The sequence below is a fragment of the Chaetura pelagica genome, unplaced genomic scaffold, assembly GCF_000747805.2.
Source record: "Chaetura pelagica isolate M959 unplaced genomic scaffold, ChaPel_1.0 scaffold139, whole genome shotgun sequence".
Classification (NCBI taxonomy): Eukaryota; Metazoa; Chordata; class Aves; order Apodiformes; family Apodidae; genus Chaetura; species Chaetura pelagica.
Window position 1 is genome coordinate 6,471,206 of NW_009970717.1, and position 11,743 is coordinate 6,482,948.

General features: G+C 42.7%; 1 protein-coding gene across 1 annotated transcript; it reads left to right on the forward strand.

Annotated features, from left to right (window-relative positions):
- Positions 1 to 852: 852 nt before the first annotated feature.
- On the forward strand, positions 853 to 10,580 carry HSD17B2 (hydroxysteroid (17-beta) dehydrogenase 2). The gene is made up of 5 exons (XM_010006198.1): positions 853 to 1,129; positions 5,436 to 5,648; positions 5,993 to 6,178; positions 9,321 to 9,458; positions 10,261 to 10,580. The coding sequence occupies exons 1-5, from the start codon at positions 853 to 855 to the stop codon at positions 10,578 to 10,580; spliced, it is 1,134 nt and encodes a 377-aa protein (XP_010004500.1).
- The last annotated feature ends 1,163 nt before the right edge of the window (positions 10,581 to 11,743 follow it).

Below are 11,743 nucleotides of genomic sequence, written 5' to 3' on the forward strand. Positions count from 1 at the left end.
GAGTACACCACAGTAGGTGTTAACATCTCTCAAGTGTAGTTAATAAATTGCTTTTTTCCCCCCCCCCCCTTCTTCTTTCCCAGCTTGTTCTGGGTTTGAAACCAGTGTTTCCTATCAAAACTAGGGTTAATGTCATCACTGGAGGTCAGCTGAAGACTCAGTCTCAGGTGTTTTACATGTGTTCACTTAATAGTGTTTGCCCTTAATGGTAAACCAGCAATCACCCCTTCCTGGCCCCCCCGACTATCAGTTAACCATGGGTGCTCACTGAACGTGGAGTAGGTAAATTGCCAAAGGTGTGTACTAAAGCAGGGAAGGTAATTTTAAGCTTTTTGTTGAAGGAGGAGTAATAAACCCCAACACTAACCACACAGTTTGCACTACAGAGAGTAAATAACCTTGTCCTGTCTCCCTTTCTTCACTGCCCATCCAAAATCTGTGCAGCACCCTAAGTTTTTAGGCAAGAAATTCCAACTGCTTCCCATAAAGGAATTTGCTCTTTTTTCACTATATATAAAAATGCACTTTAAACTTGTAAAACATATAGCAGTTAATTTTTTCCTGAAAGCAGAGCTTGCTACATCATGTCTATTCCCAGAGCTGTCAATCATTATCCAGCCAGCATATTGTTCAGAAGGTGGAGCTGTCAGGCAGAAGGATTAAAAGGTAAGGAAAGGAAAGCTCCTGCTTCTTGCTGATGCCAAGGGTAAGCAAGATTATGTCAAACCTCTAAACAGAGTCCCCTTTCTCTGCCCCACCCCCTGCTCCTATATAACACATGCTGCATTTAGCAACACCTGCTTTTTACCCAGCTGGTGCTGGGGTGTGTGTGCCTGCTTCTCACCCCTGCTGATGGATGCTCTTGCTGGCAGTCTCCTTGGATGGCTCTGCTTGGGCATCACCGTCCTTTTTGGGGTGACTGTGCGCTACATGGCCATGAGAAACCCTGTGGAGAAAGCAAACCTGCTGGTCTGGAGCCTGCTGCCTGCCTTGCTGGGGCTGCTGTGCCTGGCAGTGCTGGGTGTGGGCTGGGGGCTGGTGGGGCTCTGCTTCTCCTGCCTCCTCTCCTGGGGGTACCTGGGCGGCGGCGCGTTGCTGCCTGTGGGCGACAGAGCCGTGCTCATCACAGGTAAGGAGCCACGGGGGTGCTCTGGGAAGCAAAAACTGGCTTTTCTCACAAGTGGGCTGGAAAACTTTCTGTCCTTGAGTTAGGGACCTATAAAGTGCATGCTTGTAAGGTTTTCCTTTTTATTTTTTTTTACTGTTTTATTTGCTTTGCCGGAGATGTTTTTCCAGGTAAATAAGTGGCCTGAAATTAAGCTGAAAAGCATCTTAATAGATGCTGTTATTTTTTAGTGTCTCATTTAATCTTTACAAGTAGCTTTTTAGACATACTTGTGAAATTAACTGGTGCAAAAAAGCCTGAGAACACTTAGGATTGTCTAATTTTTTAGGAGAGACATTAGTTTCTGGAAGCCCTCAGAACACTCCAATCATACATTACTTTTGTTTACTTGAATTTATTGCACTGGTTACGGATGTATGATTGTCTTTTGGTGTACACGTTTACACAGTGCACACTGTATATATATCATGTATATACTTCAAGCCACTGGTTTGGTGCCATTTCTTTGAAACGATGTATGAAATCATTCGGCACTGAGTAATTTCCTCCACTTAGCAGTGAAAGTTCAGAGCTAATGAATTCAGTCTCTGTTAACGCTCTGGCCACTCAAAACCCACTTTTAGTTTGCAGGGATGGCACTTTTGTAGTTTTATAGCTTTTTTCCTGTTTCTTCTAAAACTTTAAATGTTGTTTATTTGTGTTAATCAAACCTTTAAACCAGAGTGCCTGCCAACTGCTTCTTGCACTGTTAACTTGCTTTTATTTGGTTTATATTTTCTTTTTCCCCTCTGGAAAGCTGAATTAAATTGCTTTCGTTTATATAGCTATTTCTTGCAGAATTTCATTTTGTTTTATAGGGACACCTGGAAATAATTTAGATTTGTTTAGCAAGCTTTAATATGGGGGTTAAATACAAAAGTTGAGCGAGAACAAGATGAGCAGTGAGTTCTCCCCTTGTGGTTTATCTCCTCTCTGAGCTTCTCGCTGGAGGTGTCTCAGATGAAGCGGGTATCAGGCAGAGGGAATAAGGAGCACTCCTTTCCCACCCCTGCAGACACAGGGGTTGCACTTGCACTTGGGCATCTCCTTGCTTTTTGTAAGACTGCAGTTTTTCAGGAAAAAAACAAACCTCTCTCAGAGCTTACCTGCTCTAGAGAATTTGAATTAAAGTGATATAGGGGAGTGAAGACTATTTTGATATATTCCAGCAGGTGAAGAAGGTACTTCAGGACTAGCTGTCCTGAAGAAATGCAAGTTTGGACATCTCTGTCAGTTAACACATCTGAGGAGGCTCTGCTTAGCCTTTGAGCCTAGACTGGTATGCAATCAATCAATCAAACCCTCCATCAACTGAAACAGAAGTTTTACTTCATACATTTCTTGGTTAAATTGCCCTGATTGTAGCACTGTTTCCCCACACTAACGGTGGGATGTGTGCAGATGCAAGGTGACCTTTTCTTCAGTTTAGACAAGACCTGAGGCAGGCACTTTATGGGAAATAGTGACTTTTTATTATTTCTTTATTTCTTTCCCCCTGCCCCTTTCAGTCCCACAGGCTTGAGGAATGCAGCTGTGCTCTGGGCAGCTGCCACACAGCACTCGTGAGACAGCTCCTTTGGCCAGAGGATGGAGTAAACTCTGTGTGTGTTTCCATGGGTTTTGTCAGATGCTTTTTTGGTCCTCTTTGGATGTCCCTTGCACAGGTTCTGCTGTGTGTTATTTAAGCAGACAGTTCACTGAAGCACCACAATATGGGAAAATCTGCCCAGTTGTCAAAATACTTTTTCACATGAGTGAGTCTGGGTGTGCGATTGGTCTTAAAGTCATTGGTAAAGCATTTCTGATGATCCTTTTGCTGGGTGTGTCCTTAACCAGAAGTTGCTGTGCATGTGAACACTTTATTGTAGTTTGGTAGGTGGAATAGTGAGCTTCCCAAAAAATTAAGTTACCACAAAATTCTGGAGTATCAGGAAATGCAGAAGTTTTGCCTCAGTTATTCTTTTAACATGGGCTTTTCATTCTTGGCATGTGAGTTGGTGTTTCTAATGCTCAGTGTGAGTTGATGATAAATTTCCAGTAATGATTTGGTTTCAAATGTCAGTTTGACTGACAAAAAGTCAGGTCTGACTGCCTTCCTTATAATAAATCTTCTCATAATTGTCAGATTTTTGTTTTTGGCATAGAAGCAATAGAAGGTGGGGGGAAGGGAATTCTCTGTTTCTACCCTCTAGAGACCTAAGTTTTGTTTGAATTTGGGTTGAAGGGTAAAGTTTCTCTGGACTTCACTAACTGGTCTGAGGACAAACCTAGTTGTTGAGCACTTTCTCCCTTCCCAAATTAAAGCTTTGTTGTAAAATTAGGTGATGTGTAGTTCTGGCTGTGTGCTTGCTGGGAAGGAATTGGGATTTTTTTATGAGAGAGGAAGAAGGAAAGACACCCCACCCTTGAACCCAGAAATCTGTCGTGTCTTTGGGATATTTGCAGGCCCCTTCATGTCTCTTCAGGGAATTCCAAGAATGCAGGTTTGTTCTCCTTCAGGTCAGGGCTGAGGGAAGCTAAGTGTGATATATGTGGTGCTCTGGTGCCTCTTCAACAAACTGCAGACTTCAAAAACCACTGTTTTTTTTTTAAAAGGATTTAAGTAGAGCATGAGTAATTCTTGTGTTGATAGGTCCAGGCATTTAGTACATGTTTCTTTTAAGCCAGCTGGAATGAATATTTTTTCACCTTTCAGGACTAAAGCCTCAGGTAAAAGACAGAACCCAGAAGTTAAGATCTATCATGATGAAGATGAGTATCTTTGGCAGTCAAATTCTGTTGACTGGGATTTGAGTACAGGAACAGGCCCATGAATAACTGATAATATCTGCTCGGTGTGCCAATATCACAGATTAACCCTTATAGTTTCTGCTAGAGTTAAGTAGGAAGTATCTCAGCTCTTTGGCAGAAGAGGAAAGGAATGGAGTGCCAGCTCTTTGTCCCTCATTCTGGTTTTCAGCCATGCAGGTGGGTTTGGAAGTTGAGTGCTCATGTGATCAATTGCTGTTGCAGGAGATAGCTGAGCCTTGGGATAGCTCCACAGCTCTTGGGGCACATCAGCATCCAGGATCTTTCTTTGCCATAGTTGCAGGGGAGGGTGCAGTGCCGCATCATGGGACATGCTGGTGTACGCCTGTTTTACAATGTAAAAACTGCATTAATCAACTCATTTTCCTCCTGCTATTGCCCTTTGCAGAACTCCTGCAGCACAGTCTGTAGGAACTCCTCCTTGTCTCTGTCATAGCCCCGTGTCACTTCCTTGGGAGTCTGGGGGGCAGATGGGCAAGATGTTTGCTCCTTTGCTAACATGCTTCTCAGTAGGTGGGAAGAATGGAAACTGGAATTTAAAAAGATACAGAGAGAAAACACTTAAAAGCATCTTAAGGTAGTGGCAGCAAAATGCTGTGTCAAAGGGACAGGCTTGTGAATCAATTGAATTATTAATTAAATATTCATAATTGTTACTTGGTGGGAGGAACTGCACAATTATAATTGCAGAGATTGCTGTGTGTTTGCATTAAGTGTGCTTCTGCTGTTTAGTAGTTCATGGCTTTACATACACAAAGTTTGGAAATAAGTTTAGAGGAAGATAGAGAGAATGTGAATTTCTGATGCAACTTTGCATGAATTAAATAGCTGGTGTTGTTTGGCTTGGCCTAAAAATGCCATTCTGAAGCTTTCTTAGGGTTTGAATGCTTTGAGCTCCTTTGCAGGTAAAGAAACAGCTTTAGCTTGGTGCCAGCCTGTGACCAAAAAGTATTTTTCAGGAAGATTCAGGTGATAGATGTTTGAATAAAATAACACAACTTCTTTGAATTAACGAACAGAACCCAACAATTTATTTGAATTCCAGTGCCCTGTAATTGCTTTGTCTATCTGAGACTGCAAGTTAAAGTACTTCTGTGTTGTGGTGTGTTTTTTTTTTTTCTTCTTTTTTTCTGGATACTTTTGTTATGAGGTTTCAATTTGAATATTTATATAAAACTGATTGGGGGGGTTATTTCTGTAAATCTGAGAGCCCCTCAGTGGGAGAACATGAGCTGGTGCCATCAGCTCTGAGCCAAGGGGACATGAACTATCAGTCTTTGTGGAACATGTGAAGGTCCAGCTCCTCAAACCTTCAGATCTGCATGTTTCTTCCTACTCTCATATGTATTTCAATGACTATTTCATCATCATCTTTTAGTTACATTTGTGTGTATTTCCAAGTGTTTTTTTAGATGATGGTTTAGGACAAACTCACTTTTCAAGTGTCTTTTGTTACTTTCAGGAAGCGATACTGGGATTGGACATGCACTGGCTAAATACCTGGACAGCCTGGGCTTTGTTGTGTTTGCTGGGGTTTTGAATAAGGATGGACCTGGAGCTGAGGAGCTGAGACAGACCTGTTCTCAGAGACTCTCTCTTCTGCAGCTGGATATAACCAACGCCACCCAAGTCAAAGAAGCCTATAAAAAAGTCTCAGAGAAGTTGCAAAATTCAGGTACAGCTTTTTTATGTTTTGTTTTGGTTTTGTTTCCATTATAATGGGAGCACTAATGTAGCTGCTCACAAGGTGCATCTCTTGCCTGTTGGCTGCATCGTGGCTTGTGTGTGGTCATTTCCACACCACAGTCTGTAGGCAGTCAGGGTGCAATTTATATTGGTGACTCCTGCTTTTTGGGACAGACAAAAAGTAATGATGACTGTTCATGGAGTGGGCAATGTGTGTCTGTAGCTGCAGGTCACCTCTGCTTTATTCCAGAGGCACCATCCAGCTCATCAGTTCAATCTTCATGGAATTGATTTCCTTCTGTGTAGCAGCCCTGTGCTTTTTCCTCTTCCCAGGGCTCTGGGGAGTTGTGAACAACGCGGGCATCCTGGGCTTCCCTGCTGATGGTGAGCTGCTCCCCATGAGCACATACAGGCAATGCATGGAGGTCAATTTCTTTGGGGCTGTAGATGTGTCCAAGACCTTCTTACCCTTGCTTCGGAAATCCCAGGGGAGGCTGGTGAATGTGTCCAGCATGGCAGGTGAGCAGAACCAAAGCACTGAATAAATTTCTGATGCCACAGCAAAAAAACAATGGCAAAAATGCTGAGGAAGGTGTTGGTCCATTTTGCTTGTCAACAGGGAATTGATATCCAGGTAATAAGCCCAGGTTTTTCTTTTGCTTGGGAAGCCATTTGCAGAAAACCAGCCCTTAAAGAAGAAAAATGTAATACAGCTAAAAACACACTGTTACATAAAGGACAGTAGAATTCAGACCTGTGTGAGCTTCCAGAAAGGTGAGTGGTAAATCACAGGTGCTTCTGTACCATTTTTCAGCAGAAGTCTGTGACCACCTCAGTGTGTGATTGAGCCACACTGTGGAGATGGCCAAAAGCTGTCTGGTTTTTGCAGAGACAGGCTGTCTTCCATTTGGGAAGGTTGCAACTTTTTTTTAATACTTTGAGTTAAATTGGAGTAAATCTTTTGAGTAAGTTCATGGCATTTGCCATTTGTAACAGTCTACAATAAATGTTAGATATTTCACTTGGGCAGCTCCACCTCTATTGTAGGGCACAAGTACTATGGTTAGAGTGAGAAAGTACAATGATAAAACACCTGCTGAAGAGAAACATTTAATCCTTCAAGAGCAGAAGCTAGTATTATTTTTTGCTGCAACCTCTTGTTCTTTTCAGAGTGCACAGTCCTAGAGTGTGGCCTGCTAATAACCTGGGACATGAAGAGAGCATGATAATTTCTTTAAAAATATTTTGGGCACCTTCTTAAGTATATTTAACCTAACTTATTAGCAAAGTGGTATTTTTTCATTAATTCAATAACTTTTTCAACATTATTAACAGCATATAATGTGCTTTCAAGCTTTGTCCCATAAATTGCATCCTGTGCTTACTATTTATGTATGCCTTTATAAAAAACCTTCTATTCTAGGAGGACAGATGAGATGCTAGGATGTAGGAACCAAAGTAATACAGTATCTGGTAGCCAACAGCTGAGGAGCAAGAATGCTTCTTTGAAAACTGAGACCTACTAGGAGCAGGATATCATGATGCTGGGAAGTGTTTTGGTTTAGGACCTCTTAAGGCTTTGCCATATCACCTGCCTCACAAATTTTCCTTTGCCCTGTCTGCTTGGACCCTTTTGCACAGCTGGTGTCCATCTGAATCCTGCTGTATTGCTGGGGTGGTTTGGGAAGGTTTTCCCTTGTATTCATGGCTTATGTTGAGGATGTGGCCTCAGCCCAGCTCCAGCACTGTCATCTGTTTTCTTTTTATAATCCCAAGTTTGTTTGCTCTCTGCACAGTTGTGTTTATGGTTGTTGCTGACACTTGAAGAAATCAGGACTGCATGATCAGAGGAACCGTTCTAGTGCTGCTCTGCCCCCCAGCCCTTGCAAGCACAGAGACAGAGGACAGACCTCTGTGTTCTGAGCACCCAAGTGAAGCTTGCACTTTTGGTGTTTTGGGTCAGATGTCTTAACTTTTGGCATGAATCCCTGACCTGCCTTGCAGAAATAAGTGGAGAGCTTTACTGTGCTGAATGGTTTGCCCTTACAGGAGTTGATAATGACCCCGCTGAAACAAAATAGCTGTTTGCACAGATGTTCCTGCAGCCAGGCTGCTTTGGGTAAATAACTTCCTCTTAACGTGGGGTCTGAGGGGCTGTCCTGGTTTGGTAAAACATTAGCAAGCAAGTTAGCAAGGGCTTGTTGTGCTGAGTCTATTCCTGTCTGCAGAGCTATTTTAACTGGTCTTGAGGTTAGCCTGACCTGAGAGGGAAAAAGTATGTGATTCAATTGACTCAAACCAATTGAAGCTCTAACTTGCTCAGATACATACAGAAGAATAATTAACATTACTTCTTCAAAGGTATGACTCTGTGTAAGGAGCTCCCATGATACCTTGGTCGTTGCAGTACAAAGCCCAGTAAAAGGCACCAATGGTTTACCTGAAAGTTCTCCTCTATCGAAGTATCTTTGAAAAGAAGGTTCAAATACTTGGAGATAAATGTGCAATGGTTGAAATGGAGGCTGTATCAAAGGATGTGCCCAGCTACCCATGCAGGCAGGAGGAGTGACACATCCCAAGGAGAAGGGTTGCCCATTCTGTTCCCTCCTCCCCGCCTGTGGTGGCTGTGATGACCCTGAGAACTGGCAGTGATAAGTGTCTTTGGATTTTTCAAAAGCTGGAGAAGTGACAATCTGCCAGTTTTTGAAAGAGAGGAAATCTCTGGTTTTGGAAGATACTATTTTCTGGAATAAAAACGTATGGATTTATTTGAAATTCACCCAAAGCAGTGGCTTTTTTTTTTCTTTTTTTTTCCCCCTCTGAACAAATGCTGCTGATATTAGACAATATAGAATTTAACTATAGGCAGGGGATCTGCTTCTACAATGGGTCTCAGGGAGTCCTGTTGCCTGGGGTGGAAATCTCTGGTTTTGGAAGATACTATTTTCTGGAATAAAAACGTATGGATTTATTTGAAATTCACCCAAAGCAGTGGCTTTTTTTTTTTCTTTTTTTCCCCCTCTGAACAAATGCTGCTGATATTAGACAATATAGAATTTAACTATAGGCAGGGGATCTGCTTCTACAATGGGTCTCAGGGAGTCCTGTTGCCTGGGGGTGTGATTCCAGCTTTGTTTTATCCATGGAGGTTTTCCCTACTCCTGCTACCTCTGGTCTTTCTGAAACTAGCTGGAAAGAACTGGAAGATGAGTTGTCTTTATAAAGCTAGAAATGAGATTACTTACCCTGTTGTAACTGGTTTATAATAGGAGCTTGGAATTCATGTTACAGTGACAACTAGAACAGCAGCGTTAAATGATTGCTTCACTACTTATATGAATGAAAACATTACCTGTGTTTCTGAAACTAAGTCTTAACTTTCAGCAATTTTTACCCTTAAATGCAATACAGTTTGGTTTTTTTCTGCCATACAAGGTGTCTTATCAGGTGTTACTGAGCATAATTGCTATAAGCAACTGCTAATTTACAATGTTAACTTTTTTTTAACCTCTAGAAAGAAATGATTCCCTCACTGACTTGTCTTTAACCTCAGTGTGAGCTGCATAATTTTGTTTGTGCTATAATCTTCCTTCTAAATCACAAAAATAAAGGCTGGAAAGAGTCACCATCGAGCTTTATCATGTTTATATTGTTCCTGCAGGAGGCATTCCACTGCCAAGGTATGCTGCATATGGTGCATCAAAAGCAGCTCTGTCCATGTTTTCTGGAGTAATGAGGCAAGAGCTTTCCAAATGGGGAATTCAAGTTGCTGCAATTCATCCATCAGGCTTCCGAACAGGTTCGTATTTGACATTTTGGGTAGTTCTTTCTGCCTTGCTTCTTTCCCTCTACCTCCAGCATCCTCAAACAGAGCCTGAGAGATTCTCAGCAGTCAGAGCAGTCGGACTTTGCCCCCATTCTTCATGTTGCTTATGGAAATTAAGATCCATGTTTCGTTGTGAGAGATGTTCCCTCCAGTTCTGTGTGCTTCCCTTGTGAGTCAAGGTTAGCCCTTTCTCCTGGGCAGGCCTCTCTCTGATTTGAGACAGGACAGGGTTCAGGTCATTGGTGCCTTCCCTTTGCTGTAGCTGTGATGAAGTCACCAAACTGAGCATCAGGGTGTGGTTGATCAGTGCTGCAGCTGACTTGTCCTGCACGAGAGCAGCAGGACTCGCTGTTGGTCCTGCCTTCCTAAGATCAGAGCTCTCCTTGTTGAACTGGGATCAAACATCCACAGCTCTACCTCCCACCTTGCTCACTTGCTGCCAGTATTCCTCTATATAATCTCTGATCTCTCCACTCCTTCCCTTTGCTGCAATCCTGCTGCTTTCCAAATCCTCCTTCCCCTCTTCTGAGCAGGTTCTGCAGCTCCCATCCAGGTTACAGCCTCCTCTCCTGCTGCATGCACCCTTGCTGCCCTCTGTGCCCACCTTGGGGCAGGGTGGGTGTCACACAGCTCCTTGCTCTGTGGACATGCCTGGCAGCTCCCTGAGGACAACATCAAATCTCACTGCTACCTACAAGGAAGGTGGTGGAGAACAACTTATTATCTATTAATTATAAATTAATGTGCTTGTTATCCTCTCATGTTGCTGCTCCAGGTATACAAGGCACATCTGACCTGTGGGATAAGCAAGAAAAGGAGCTGATGGAGAACCTCCCAGCAGACACAAGGCAAGACTATGGTGAGGACTACCTCCTGGGGCTGAAGAGCTACCTCCTGCAGATGCCTGCATACTGTGATGCTGACCTCTCCCCTGTGCTGAGAGCAATCCTGCATGCTCTGCTGGCCAGGAGACCACACGGCTTGTACACCCCTGGCAAAGGGGCTTACGTGCCCCTCTGCATCTTTTGCTACTTTCCTCTGTGGTTCTATGACTTTTTCATTAGTAAGATGCTGAGTCTGTCCCAAGGGCACTGAGGACATCAGAAGCTGAAAGCAAACATCTCTAAGGTATCCGTCAGCATTTGTCTTGCTTGATGAGAGAACTGGGAAAAACTATTTCAAGACACTGCTCTTTATTTTAGTGTCTTTGTTAAATTGTATTTACACTGCCTTGCAAGCAGAGGTAAATCTCTGTGTTAAGAGTAATGCTCAGGAATAGCAGTGGATGAGCAGAAATAGACAACTATCCCCTGAAGGGGCATTTTTTTGAGGAATGTCAATGTTTTCCTGATGTCTTTGTATCTTGCCTTCTGTGTAAGGTATCTCATGAGGTCATATAGTTCCTGTCTGCTTCAAAGGGAACCACCAGCACACAGACAGATGTATAACCTGTTTTTTGAAACAAAACAGAAAATAAATCTTCAAGAGTCAACCACCTTCTTCAACTTTATAAACATTATTCCTGTCATTGGAGAGATTTAGAAATGTCTAATGCAAATCTTTTTCACTGCAGCTTCAGCCTAATATGTGGGGTGGTTTATTTTTTTGCTTCTGTTGCTGTTGGACCTGAGAAATTATTGCCCTTTTTTCCTCCAGATTTTCTAAAGTAAATTTGCAATGCTTATAATATGTCCTCTTTGCTAGACTAAGCAACATAAATTGGTTGGGGAATAAATTAACAAAGACAGATCAAGACCTTCACAAAAGAAGCAAACAGTCTCCTTCCTTCAGTGTTATAAAAGGTAACAGTAAGTACATCAGCTACTACTTTGATAAGATTGTCTTGGTCATTCTGTGCATTGCCTGTATATGTCTGTGGTGCTACAATTATGAGTAAACTCTGTTCTAACTTCTGCTTTTTGAAGATTCCTTATTTGGTTTGGGTTTATGAAAACTTGAGTTTTTCCACCATTTCTCCTGACACCTTCCTGTGTCTCCCTCTGCTCTGGTGAGAGTTGGTGCTTACTCCCCTAAGATCAGTCAGTATTCAGGGTGGCTTTACTGGAGTCCAGTGTCCATCTTCTGAATGAGTTTGGTTGCTCCCCTAAACTCATTCTAGGAATGTCAGGTGCCCTCCCTGCTGCTGTTTGTCCCTGTGCCCTATGTCAGAAAATGCTCAGCAATGCCAAGAGGTTGGGCAGCTCCCCTATTTTTTTTTTCCTACCCAACTCTGTTTTTGCATTACCCATCACATCCTT

Excerpts from the sequence above, each read along its gene's own strand:
- HSD17B2 (XM_010006198.1), top strand. The coding sequence starts at position 853 with ATGGATGCTCTTGCTGGCAGTCTCCTTGGATGGCTCTGCTTGGGCATC. Across the intron at positions 1,130-5,435 it reads CAGAGCCGTGCTCATCACAG|GAAGCGATACTGGGATTGGA; the intron begins GTAAGGAGCCAC and ends TGTTACTTTCAG. Across the intron at positions 5,649-5,992 it reads AGAGAAGTTGCAAAATTCAG|GGCTCTGGGGAGTTGTGAAC; the intron begins GTACAGCTTTTT and ends TCCTCTTCCCAG.